The sequence below is a fragment of the Neolamprologus brichardi genome, chromosome 18, assembly GCF_056152115.1.
Source record: "Neolamprologus brichardi isolate AB-2024 chromosome 18, ASM5615211v1, whole genome shotgun sequence".
Lineage (NCBI taxonomy): Eukaryota > Metazoa > Chordata > Actinopteri > Cichliformes > Cichlidae > Neolamprologus > Neolamprologus brichardi.
The window spans coordinates 24,052,413-24,066,426 of record NC_142121.1 but is presented as its reverse complement, the minus strand read 5'-3'; the positions used below and the strand labels follow the sequence as shown (position 1 = coordinate 24,066,426).

Here is a 14,014-nt window from a genome sequence, read left to right as displayed (position 1 = left end):
TAGTAGTTAAGTAAAAGGAAAAAAAGTTATATGTCCAAAGAAATAACTAGCAGAGCTGTGCTTTCATATTTCCATCAGTCACAACATTTGATCGGACATTTGATAAGACTGGCCTTTTTTAAGCTGCCAACAACAAGTATCACTGAGGCTGGAACAAACTGTCAGTGGTTAAAACCTCTGAGGTTGGTATGAAACGTGAACTTCCTCTTCATGCGCTTTAGACTCACAGTTTGTCTCTTTAATTCTGTAGATGTAAATTCTGCTGTGAGCCTTTGGATTTCTTTGCGCTAGTCTTGACAAACAAAGGGGCAATCCATGTAGATTTTACAGAGGTAATAATACACTGAGGATGATCAGGCAACACACCTCTGGATAGCACTGAGACACTGACTAATACACTGAGGAGAAATCTGTGACAGAGTAGAAGAGAGAAGTTAAGTCTTAGATGGAGGCACTGACATCAGCGTGAACTTTAAACACTGAAGTAACTAAGAGCCCGAGTGTCACTAACACTAAACAGACAGAAGAATCTAAACTGGTGGTAAGTGGAGTTTGATTGCAGGTGTTTCACAAAGCAGTGTGCTGGAAACATGTGAAGGCCACAGCTTAAAAACGAGACAACATAGAAAGAGAGAGAGTCCAGTACAATTTTTTGGTTAAGTCCAGATACTTAATGATTTAGATGCCAGACCTGTTAAACGTTCTGTTGACATCATCTTTACTGTGAAGGCTTCACAATCATTAAAATACCTTTTTTTGTAGGTAATGATCAGATGTTTAATATGTGAGAATATTGTTAGGGAAAAAATGGTTCCCAGTTCTTCTTCATCGGGAGAGGATAAAAAAGAGCAGATGGTCCTGAGGGACTTGATTTAGAAAGAAGGTTTAAGTGATCTGCACATTTGCATGGCTCAGATTGAAGTGTTTCTAGTGTGAGAAAATGTTTGATGTACTCACAAACATTGCAGTTTCTGAGGTTATTTTGCAGCAGATAGGTTCAAATATCAATCAGAGGATCTGTGTCTTAATCTGTAAAACTGTGGTTTAACGGCACGCAACATCACATCAGTTTGAGACTGCAGGTGGAACAAATACCTGCAGACGTCTGTAGAGAACTGCAACTGTCAAGAAGTACCCGTCACTTCAGCTTTCTAACTGTTGTTGAATATAGAACTGGTAAGAATACTAATTAATTTTTATTCTGTCTGGCTGACTGTAAAATTCATGTATTTTAAAACATTTTTTTTATTATTATTTTCTGCCACTCATGACTCATTTAGACAGAACACATTTTGTGTATCAGTCATGTGGACACAACAGAGAAACTTCTTCTATTTGGCCATCGGTGAGATGCATTTCATATCATTTAATTATCTTCTTTTTTTGGTATACTAACAGAGATTGTCAGAGGACTGATAATCAGAGTTGAGTTCCTGTTTTTTTAAATTGTATCGAAACAGGAACAATTTATTATTTCAGCATAACGAGTTAAATTTTCTTTTCTACAGTCTCTTATCTCTCTGCATCCTCAGTTGCTGCAGGTCAGTCATGTTTTATTAACATATTATTATATCGACTTTAACAGCCGAAAATCTCTAAATAACAACAAATGTTAAACTACATGGATGAAGGAGTTACTGAAAGCACCAGACTGACAAACATTCCACAACCACCATGAAAAAACATGTTTGTTTTTACATTGATTACATGGAACTACATAAAATTTGTTTTTTTTTCTTTTGTTTGTCACTCCTATTATACATGCAGTACTTCATTGTCATTGTTTTAATTAGATTCATTTTGTGTTTTTATTTATCTTTTTTGTCATTTCTATTCCTGCCATTAATGTGTTGTTGTGGTTGTTAAACTACTATTTTGTTAATAATTAAATTAATTTTTAAAAATATATAACCCAGTGAGTATTTTAAAATTTTTGATAAGTACATACAATATTTTACAAATGGACTATATAAAGCATAAGGTTATGATGTAATCAAACCAAAAGATCAAAAATGAAATATTACTACTACTACCAATAATAGTAATAATAATAATGATAATAATAAGAATTTTCATTATTATTATTATTGTTGTTGTTGTTGTTATCATTATTATTATTATTATTAAAATGATGAGTTCAAATTAATTCAAGATTTCTTGGATGTAACTGACATGGAAAATATTGAAAAAGTAGATATGAAATACATGGAAACAGGGACATTGAGAAGATTGAAAAGATTATTTTTTAAGGTAATAATACCGAATGGCAATTCTATTATTTAAAGTTTGGATAGTTTCAGAACGAAGTATCATCTCATAGGGATTCTATTCATTGAACGTTAAAGCAAAGAAAAACAAAAAGAACACAAAACCACAAATGTAGAAAAAGAAAAAAATAAAGGAAAAATTCATTTAGCTAAAATATTAGCTAAATGAATTGCAAACAAACTCTGATATGGCCAAATATTTGTAACCAAAAAAAATGCGCTGTCACAAATGTGATTTCATGTAGATGAAATCATGGGTACTTTTATAGATTATAGATAGAAAGACTTATACTTTCTATCTATAATCTATAATTTATACTAAATATTAATAAAATATTGACTTAATGTCATAATAATGTTGCAAATACAGAATTGTTACTGCAAGGCCTCTTTATCATTTCATAGAAATTTTCACGCAGTTAAAACTACACCGTGTTTGTGTTACATTAAAAAAAAGAGAGAGAAAAAGAGAATCATAAGATTTAGCTTTAACAATTAGAACACACATTCTTGTTTTCAGCGTTTTCTACAGTTAACAAACAAACCAACAAAGAACAGTGGCCCCCCGTTTCAAAACTCTGCTGTTTTAAACCGGTGCTCCACATACCTGAAGATGTTTGGACAGTTGCAGACAGCAAAGCTGTTTTCAATCCATGTGTAGTTGACAGCAGGTACAGTTCAGGTTCACTGTAAAACGTAATGAAATATTTGTTCACACTCTTGGAAAAGTGGTCAAAGATCATTACACTCCCCTTAACCCCGCTGACTTATTGTTTTGTAGTTTAGCTTTTTGTTAGTGTCTTTGTCAGTATTGGTAGCACTGATAGCAGGTGCAGTTGCACAGAGGTTTGGTGAGTCTCCCGGCACAGTCTTGTGTGTTAGAGGTACCAGAAGACAAGTAGTTATATGAGGAGAGTACAACATGATTGTAGAAAGGCTTTGAGTTTTGTCATGAAGTGAGGAAGGAGAGAAATGAAAATGTAGTATTTAGAAAGCAGAAGATTAGACTGAAAACAAACCTTTAATTAGCCTCATTGTATTGATAGGCTGCTAAAACCAGAGTTATCATCATAAAAATATGCGCAATGCTTTTTTTGGAATATTTAGTATTTGAATATTCACGTTTAGTGAGGAACAAACGGTAAAAACTGTATTTTATAAGGACAGCGCAAGAAACAAAAGAAAAAGAAAAGAATGCCACCGCTTTCATATTAGTGTAAAAGTGCATCATGTCAACCAATAAAAAGTGATTTGGCAACAGGTGAAATTTGGTTATTTAGGAATTGGGGACAGTTTGGGTAGTGACGACTGCGGGAGAATCAAAATTCACATATTTTATATAACTGAAAAGTTTAATTATCTGGGCTAAAGAAATTAAAGTTATAGACTATATTTATATGAAATTCCACATGATTTGAAATTATACTTATTTTCTATATTTAAATAATTTTCTTGGTTGAACTTCTTTTACGAAAGCTAAAGTTTGTGTTTAATTTAAAATCCAGCTTTTGTAACACATTTATTTTTGCTTCCATGCCCACACTTCCAAATGTTCTTTTTTTCTGTGTATATTTTTCTTGTTAATCATTTAACATTCCTCACAGCCCGGCAAACAAACTGCTGGAGCATCAATAGCGTATATTTTACTGAAACATCTTATAGTAGCATTTAACAATGCAATGTGAGCTCAGCATAAAGCATGGAAATAAAACAGTTAAATTCGATTTCAATTTCAAAAACCGTTTCCTCAAGGCAAATCATACTGTAACGGAAAAACCCTACAATAATCCTTTAGTATGTTTTTTTGGACCGTACTTTTTTGGAGTATGTTTTTATTGAGCAAATTAATGAATGAGGTCATGAACTAATTACACACTGAATAACACACAGTCTATGAAAAATCTTATTTTCTTTTTTTAAATGTATTATTATGCTCACTGTGCCTAGGTGTGCCAGTCAGATTATCTGGAAGCACTTTGTGCTCTGGAAGAGTCGAAATCTTTTACAACAACACTTGGGGAACAGTCTGTGATGATAACTGGGACATAAATGATGCTGAGGTTTTTAAGCGCCTTGAGGCGACTTTTGTTGTGATTTGGCGCTATATAAATAAAATTGAATTGAATTGAATTGAATTGAATTGAATTGAGGTGGTTTGCAGAGAGCTCGGCTGTGGAACGGCACAGAGTGCTGCTGTATCAGCCCGCTTTGGTGAGGAAAGTGGATCCATCTGGCTTGATGATGTGTCCTGTTCAGGAAGTGAGAGATCTCTGACTGAGTGTCAGCACAAAGGATTTGGGACATATGACTGTACACACAGTCAGGATGCTGGTGTTGTCTGCTCAGGTGAGAAATTATTTTATATAATCATAATTCTTTATGATGATAATAATAATAATAATAATAATAATAATAATAATAATAATAATAATCTTTATAATGTATCATTCTTAATATAATAAGGTAAATGTTTTGCCATTTTTAATTGAATCGTCTCTCCATGACTGCTGTTTCCTGCTGGTAAAGTTGAGTGGAGAAGTGATGTCAGCATCACTTGTTCAATATCACCTCAAAGCCAACAGCTTCTACAAGGAGAATTTACTCTGAGGCAGATTTCAGGCTCATTCAGTCAGACAAAACTATCAACTACCAACTCTGCTACATTCAAGATCCTCAAAGTAGATTTTGACAAGGATGGATTGTACCAGTGTGAATATTCACATGACTCCAGCATCTCCACAAGTGACTCTGTCAACCTCCCTGTTACTGGTAATAAAGTTCTTTATATTACAGTGATAAAGTGACAGGAAAAATACTGTTTACTTGTTATTCTATGACAGTGATTTCTATGACAGAACTTTGCCTAATGATTCTGTCATGATAATGCATGGGCCCAAAATCACAGGCATCCAGTTTGGATTTCCAGCCTTGTCCCTTGAACACAGAGATTACTCCAGATTCTCTGAATCTTTTTCATGATATTACTGATGCTGTCATGGTCCTGGGTCTTTAGACCAAGTGTTTTGAGTTTTCCTGTGTTTCTTGCCGTTTTTGTATTATGTTTAAGTCCACTTGTTGTCCTAAAGGTTAATTCTATAGTTCCTAGGTTATTCTGTTTAGATGTTGCTTATAGATTCTCCCTTGTGTCTTTGCCTCCTGTCTCCCTCTGTGTGTCTGTGTTTATTTAATTGTGAGTTCTTGTGCCTTTTTTCCCCTCCTCGTGTTTTATTCCATCATGTTTCCCCAGCTCGTCATGTCTGTGCTCTCCCTCGTGCTCCTCTGTGTTCTCTCTCCCCCTCCAGTCTGTGTACTTCCTGTTTTACTTTGACAGTCTCCTGTCAGTGCATATCATGTTGTTTTGCTCCTGTCCTGCCTCGTGATGATTATTTGTGTCAGCTGTCTTCCCCGTGTGCTCCCACGTCCCTCGTTATCTTTCTGTGTATTTATGTCTGCGTTTCCCTCAGTTTTGTGTCGCGTCCTCTCTCATAGTTTTGTGCGTCTCCCTGCGTCTCCAAGTTTAGCCTTCTCAGTATAGTTTTTGTATTGCGTTTTTGCCGTTCAGCAAATAAAGCTGCAGAGTTTGCGTTTGGGTCCTTCTACTGCCTGCGCACAGCCAGTTTATGACAGATTATGTACTCTAGGTGATGAGATATTTAGTCTTCACAATTTTATGTTGACAAACTTTATTATGAAACAGATGCCTTTTTATTAGATGCTTTTTTTTGCCAATGGACAGGTGAATCTCAGCATATCTTAACTTCTGAGAAATTCTGTCTCTAAGATGCTCTTTTCATACTAACTCATATTACTGACCTGTCAATCTGCTTGTCTCGTTGTCCATAAGCAGTTCATTTTCCAGGATAGACTGAAAAAATATATATCATCCAAAAGCAGGAGAGGCTAAAAGAAAACTGATGCTTGCATGAGAACAAATGCACATTGTTAGAAAAATTGCTATTTAAAATGCCTGAGATGTTTTGTTTGTTTTTTAGGCTTTTTTGCCTGTCCCGTTTGGTTCTTTTGCCATCAGAATTGTTGTCTAAAGGCAAAGAGAGGTGCCCAACGGATTTACTTTACCAAATGGACCATCCCAGCCTTGTTGTATTGGTCTATTTGTTTCACCTTTGCTTTTATTGTTTATTTTATTTTCATTTGCTGAACACGGGACAGACATGACTGGGGAAAAGAAAAGGGAGAAAGAAAGAGGGAAAGAAAAAGAGCGGGGAAGAGGGACGGTGATAAAGGGCAAAAACCAACAAAACAAACAGACAAAAAGACCTGGATCACCTGTTGAGAAAGAAAAAAGAGAAGACAAGCAAAGAAAAAGAGAGCAATATAATAAACAAGAGAGCAATATAATAAACAACATCATCGCGATGATCTATGTGAATATAACAAAATGCCTGAGATGTTGATAGATATCAGTCTGAAAAAGAACTAAATCTGGCATATATGTAAAGAGTGAATGTCAGTGAATACAAATTCTTCATTAAACACGTGATGGTAAAAAAAATTAAACTATTCCAGTGTCCACGCACACATCTATGTGGCATAGATGTGTGCACCTGCTTCACTACACCAGGCTGAACCAACCTCACAAACATCTGATTCTGCTTTTGGAGAACATTGCCCTTCATTTCTACTATAAGGTACATCAGAGTAAAAAATGCATGTATTAAACTGAGTAGTGGCTGAGAAGTGTAGGAACAGTAACATGGATTGTGTATCGTCTCTCCAGGTCAACAAAAAGCAGAAATCAGCCAAAAAGGAGAACGATGAGACGGATGTTTCCAGATCTGAAGAAGTTCATGCTGAGGAGGAAGCAGCAGAAGAAATACGACCACTTACACACGACCACTGTTCCCTCTAAGCTGCACGCATGCACAATCTATTTTTCACATATTCACATTCTATATTATTCTTGCTATAGCCAAAATGCAAATTTATATAGCAAATTTGTAAATGTCTGTAGCATTACAGGCTTGTATTTTTGTAGTTAATCTTTTGTAATCTTTTGTAATGTGGCCATTATGGATTATGGGACATTTGCAAGGCCACAGTTTGGAATATTCAACCTTTTGAAATGAAGTTCAATACTTTTCTCAAATAGCCAGCAACAAGGAAAAATGTATCTCTTTTTAATCACAGGGTCATTAGAATTTCTGCTATTGTCTTTGCGTATGGTCATCAAGTACCTCTTTCTGGCAATGACTATCCATTACATCATCAGAGTTTTTTTCACTTTTCACTCCCCTCTGCTGTCTGACCCTATCCACTCTTGAAGTATATATCTATTTCTTCGTCCTCTGTTGCTTTCCCCATTTCAATTCCTTGTCCTGGCTCAGCTTTTTGCCCTAGCACAGCTTGTTCTGCTTCTCTTTTTGCATCGTCACTTTCTCCTGTTACGCTATCTGTACCTACATCTGCCTTGTCTTCCTGATCCCTCCTCTCTGTGGAACAAATTAGTGATACCTCCCTTTCTCTTCAGATGTCTCAGAAGTTTCTGAAATTATGTAAATGCAGATTTAACATTACTGTTACTACTAAAACTATAATGCATTGGTTTACTCAAATTAAAGTTTGTCTTACCATTATCACATTTTTATGATAACTGCAGCTTTCAACATTAACTGAGAGTTTTCCTCGTTTTTCAGGATTTATTGGACTAATAACACTTACCTTTATGCCTTTTTGTGTACCAATTAACTGTCTGTGTTGAAATCTGAAATCCCCACAGTGCTGATTTAAAACGTCCTCTGGAGCCAATCAGACCAGCGCCTCGGTTGCCACTGACAACAAAGAAAAAAAAAATGTTTGAAGGGGACAATATGGGCTGAAACGTTTTTCAGGAGACAGGGGACATTATGCAGTGTATTCAGTTTTAAAATTTATATACAGTGTTAATTAAACCCAGAACTGCTCAATGCAGTAATGCTGACTTATTTTAATAAACAACATTGTCATTATGTAAAAAAAAGGGGAGGCGCTAGGGGTGGTAAGAGATTATTTTAGTGTGGCACATGCCACCCCATGTGACCACAGTTGATCCACCCCTGATCCCAGCCTTGTATTAATTTGAGGAGACCATTAGGCCAAACCTGTGTAGCTTTGAATTTACCCTAGGGATGAAATTGCCTTAGCTGGTGTTGCTAAAACACATTTAAATAATCTTTTAATAACCTCCTGACAGCACTGTCACACTTTGTGTGTATTTATTTATAGCCTATTACCTTTGTTCTTTTTCAGGTCACTTAAAGATTAGTTTTTAATTTAACCTGCTGGCTTCTGAGTACTGCCATTACATTTGTGTTCATTTCATTACACATTTCATGAGGGATCACAATTGCATATTCATTCTGAATACAATAAACATTCAAATCATAATTTATGACTAATTAACTGTCTAACAATATAACCAGAAATACGAATGAATCTTCCTATATATGATCATCTTTGCGCATATGTTTCACACAATGATCAAAACCAAACAGTGCCTATCATTAATTGTAAATACAATAATGCTACATAACAGCACCAAAATCGTTTTAGCTTACCAGTGTGTAACACACCAGCTAGCCTTAGCTGCATGAACAAACCACATAGTGAACAGACTTATAAACATTGCACTTATGCATAAGCAGATTCAGTAAATGACTTAAAAGGGTCAACACGTTCCTTAGACACCAGCACAACTGACACCATTCTGCAGCCGTTCTCTGGACCTTGTGCTCAATAGTGCAACTGCGCTTTCTGGCCACAAGGGAGCCACAAGCACAGTCGAAAGCCTGTCTAACAACAGTCTTATCCTGTTCAAACTCTCTCCCTTACTCTCGCTCTCTCGTGTGATAGTCTGTCCCCTGGTGTCTCTACCACACTCTTGAGATAAACGGCAAACTAAACCAAAACTGCACCTATCGACGTGTGATCCTGGTTGAGTTACACTCACTGACTGATTATATCACTTATTCTACCAGTACTGACAAAGATGCTACCAAGAAGAAAAATGAATTCATTAGGAGTGAGCCCTGGTCTTTAGATAACTTTTCTTTCCTTGAGGATGGGCAACAATGTCATTGTGTTCACAGCAAACTTGGACACCTGGATTGAAACATTACTGTTTACAAGTATCCAAACGTGTTATATTTAGCATGATTCTAAATTTAGTGTATCCTTGGCTTAATTGCTACATGGTTTGATTTTTTTGTTTCTAAGTAAAGCTCAGTAAAAGTCATTTGGAACAGAATTCTTTTATTTTTTTTTATAGCAAACTGTTAAAAGTTTTCTTTTGTGTTCTATTAACAGAAATTGATGTTAAATAACCATACCTGATCACTGAGTATGTACTTGATAAGAGTTGTAATTAACAATATTTTGTTATTACAGTAAAATTTTCTGGATTTTTCCTATGGAATAAGCCCCTTTTACTTTGTCAGAATACATGTAAAAACCCATTTACACTTGATAAATTCAAAAATGTAGAGTAGAGATAATTATAAATCCTGTTAATGGTGTAACAACAGTACTGTGACTTTTGATGGATTGTATATCATTTTATTACATTAATCATGGACTAAAGATTTGTCAGCAGTGATTTTCTGCAACTCTAAGTCTGATTACTTGTAATATAACAGTGTTCAACCATATTTCCATTTTTTTCACAAATGTAAATTCTTGAATTTACAAACAAAATCTGCACGTATACACAAGCTGTTAATAAAAAAAAATATTTTTCATAATGGTAAGTTTCTGTTAATTGACAGTATTTCTCTGGTGTCCCAGTGAATATTATGTTCTCCTGATTATTTTTCTATTTTCTTAACAGTGCAGGTTTATATAAATTATCACTGAATGAGAGGTACTTCGACTGACAGCATCAGAAATAAACTGACGAGTTGATGAGTTTCAGTCTGTGATTTTCCTCACATGAAATAAAAAGCAGAAATATGCACAGCTTTCCTTCCTTACTAATAAGTTGCCAGATAAGTTAAAAAATAATAAATCTGAGCAAAATATAATTGCGCTGTAATTGGACATTTGGCTTTCTGGTGCAAGGTTTGATGCAATGCATCAGCAGTGTTGCAACATTTAGTGGTTTTAGACATCTACCACCTAAAAAAACTGTCAGTGGTTAAAAACTTTGAGGTTGGCGTGTAAAGTGTTTCGTTCCTCTTCATGTGCTTTACCCCCATAGTATATCTCTTTCTCTCTGTTGATGCAATTTCTGCTGTGAGCCTTTGGATTTCTTTGCACTAGTCTTGGCAGACAGAGACCTTGTGCTGCACTTTTAGATATGTTAAATGGTCGTGGTCATCATGTTTGTTGCTCGTGCTTTCCAATGATCCAAACGCCTTCTTTGTAGATTATATTCATAAGGTTTTTTTTATGTGAAAATATTGTTAAGAAAAGAGTTTCTTGCTTAATCTTCATCAGGAGAGGCAAAAACAACAACAGATGGTCGTGAGGGGCTGAGTGGAGAAAGGAGCTTAGTTAGCAGTCATTTATTTTTTAACAGTGTAGCACAAATATCGATGTGTTAATCTGTGTAACTGTGGTTTAGTCCTTTGCACTATCGCAACTGTTTGAGTCTGTAGGCGGAACAAATTCATGCAGCCTTCAGACGGCTGTAGCGAACTACAACTATCAAGGAGTAACCTTCACTTCAGCTTTCTAACTCTTGTGAACGCAGAACTGGTAAGAATATCAATGCATTTTTATTCCATCTGGCTGACCACAAAATTAAACTTTAAATATGAACTTTTTTTTTTCTGTGTGATCACTTGAAGAATAAAACTGGAAGAAAAGAAGCACCAAAGATGGTAGCGTTTGTCAGTAACATTTAGAGATGAACATAGTTTGAGACGTAATCTTTAATTCCATTTAGATTCAGTTGTTCAACTCGAACTAGTGCCGCACATACGTATTTCTTTTATTTCATGCAGGTGCCAAACTGTATGAAATGAACAAAGTTTTTACTTTCTTCTCCTGCTTTGTTACATGTCTTCTCAGATTTTGTTTATTGTACTTTGTAATTTTTAATTTAGACAAATAATGGAAATGAACAGATGTTTCAAGGGAAAACCAATACAGTCTGAAGCAACATAGACCACAGATTTAACTTCAGTTTTCTGCCACACATTTTACACAGAAAACATTTTGTTTCTCAGTCATGTGGACACAGAGCAGCGTCTTCTATTTGGCTATTGGTGAGGTGCATTTTATATCATTTTATTATTTTCTGTCTTTGGTATACTAACAGTCAGTTTAAGTTACTTAAAGATTTTCTGTTATTTATCGTATCCAAAGAAGAAAAACAAATTATTTTTGTCTTTTTACAGTTGCTACAGTCTCTTATCTGTCTGCATCTTCAGCTGCTACAGGTCAGTCTCTTTTACCATTAGAAGTTTTCTGTTGTTTCTGTTGTTTCACATGCAAACATTTTCGGTAAGTAGTATACACATAATGTGAATTGTATAAAATGAATGAATACAATATGATCATTTAAGAAGAAAACTGTACCTACTATTTGTTAATTTAACAGAGAATAACAGAATGGTAGCAAGGTCTACTTGTTAAGAAAAAAACTGTACTTGCATGTGGGCATGGCTTAAAGCACCACACTGAGCTTTATTGCTGGGTAATTAGTAAAAGGGTCCACCTTCTTTTCTAAAAATTTCCCTAAAATTTTGAAAATTCCACATAGTCCCATATGGGACTATGTGGAATTTTCAAAAATGCGAAGAAAAAACACCTGCAATATTGCAGGTGTTTTTTCTTCGCAATGTCCTCTCTGCATGAAGTCAGTTTCCGTACTACATCTTTTCTTATGTTAAAGTTAATTGCTATAGATGTTGCACCACAGAGTGTCTGCACTAAACCCACTCCTTTCTGTTCAAAATCAAGATATGAAATATGAGTGGTTGCAAAATTGTTCCTGACTAAACCCTTACACTTCTTACTATTTTAAATTAATTTTAATTTAATTTAATTTAAAAAATTAAATTGAGAATGGCTTGTATGGCAAACGGGCCAATGAAAAGGGGACATCCCAGTGGCAGCTGACATGCTTGAGTTTTGGGTGTACTCCATCCATGCCAACTGCTCGCTCCAGGTGGACCAACAATGTCACTGAACGAACTGGGGTTTTGTGGACTCAGGTCTGGTTGCGGCACCACTGTAAACGACCCCGACAGACCCCGGTGCAAATTCATGCTTTGCAGCATACTTTGACTCACACGGCTGCTGTTCACAATGCTCACAATGCTCACAGAGCTGCAGCTCTCCCGCTGCCCGCTCAACAATATCATCACAACAACCCCAGCCCCTGAGTCCCCGTGTTTTAACACGGCGGGCGTGATTGCGGATGCCGTGCAGGTGCGTCCGCACGGCACCGCAGACCACGCCCCACCACATACCCCCATCGCCCGATTGAGGCCGGGGAGCCATCTGGCCGAACCTACTCCCCCCCCCGCGAACTGGGGCCCAAAACATCGGCGCCCCCAGCCCCTGGCCAAGCGACGGGGGAGCGTCCATTCTGGTGGTCGCCCGCGCATCCAGCGGCGACGGCGAAGCTGGTCCGGAGGTCAGCCGCGTAGCAAGCGGACACGGCCCCACAGGCATGGCCGTGAGCTCCTGCTCACAGGGGGCTGGGCAGACGTCAGGTGCGCAGCGAGTGGCAGCGAGGCTGGACTGGCCAGCCCGCTGACCCCCGTCTTAGCGGGGCTGTCCCGCTCCTCTGCCGCCAGCTCCGGCTGCACAGGCTGCCCTGGACCAGGGACCTCCGTCTCCTCGCAGACCATGCCCCACCACATACCTCTTTGGCACCTTACCCGGAACCCAGTACGTCTCTCCTGGACCAGGGGATGGTGTCCAGCGACATGGAACACCTGTGCCCCCTCCATCACTGGACACTCCTGCCAGAGTGGCAGGGGTGGCACACCTTCAGCACTCCAGTCCTAATGCTCGTGGTCCCCTCAATGAGCTGAGCATGGTGTCTATAGCATCCTGGACCTGCAGAGACACAGAAGAAGGTGGAAGGAAATGGCCACTGCTCTGTGACAGCAAACCTCTGCTGTGAAAAGCCCCAGCTTGGGAGTCAGGAAGCATCACCAGGGGGAGTAGCAGCAGTGCCAGTGAGGAACCAGACCGATCAACAAGGTTTTTCTTTTCTTTTTTGGCCTTTTTCAGCTTTATTTAATAGATACCGTGAAGAAAGCACAGGAAAGCAGGGGCAGAGAGAGAAGGGGGACGACATGCGACAAAGGACCGCGGGTCAGATTTTAACCCCAGGGCGGCCACTCTCAGCCGTATAGCATATCAAATTCCTGTGCTTTTGTGCTGAGGAGTTTTTGTTTTCTGTTCTCATACTGATCCCCTATCAGGAGCTAAGTCTGAGTAGAGTTCTCTTTTTCCTCCTCCACTGCCCTAATGTGTTGTACATTTCATTGTTTTTCTTTACGCTACCTATTCTGACCTGTCTCCCCAATGTGTTGTTTGTGTATTGTATGTATGGTTGGAAGAGGTCCAGTTTCACTGCAGTCAACTGCAAGTGACAAATAAAGGCTTCATCATCATCATCATCATCATCATCATCATCATCATCATCATCATTGCTTTAATAATGTCTAACAAAGCAGAATAAATTTTAAACCAATTTTTATTGAAAATTCTAATGGTGAAAAAACAAATATAATGTTTAAAAAGTGTTTCTACATTATTATTTTATATTTTGATAGTTAAAGTAAATAGAA

The 14,014-nt window shown here is 37.4% G+C and overlaps 1 protein-coding gene across 1 annotated transcript in view; it reads left to right on the top strand.

The window, feature by feature from the left end:
* Positions 1–1,305: 1,305 nt before the first annotated feature.
* LOC118453915 (scavenger receptor cysteine-rich domain-containing protein DMBT1-like) overlaps positions 1,306–14,014 on the top strand; it is a 59,394-nt gene continuing 46,685 nt past the window's right edge. The window contains exons 1-4 of the mRNA XM_087831327.1: positions 1,306–1,345; positions 1,533–1,541; positions 4,215–4,327; positions 4,418–4,613. Coding sequence (XP_087687453.1) covers positions 1,306–1,345; positions 1,533–1,541; positions 4,215–4,327; positions 4,418–4,613 — 358 coding nt within the window. The remainder of the gene's footprint in view (positions 1,346–1,532; positions 1,542–4,214; positions 4,328–4,417; positions 4,614–14,014) is intronic.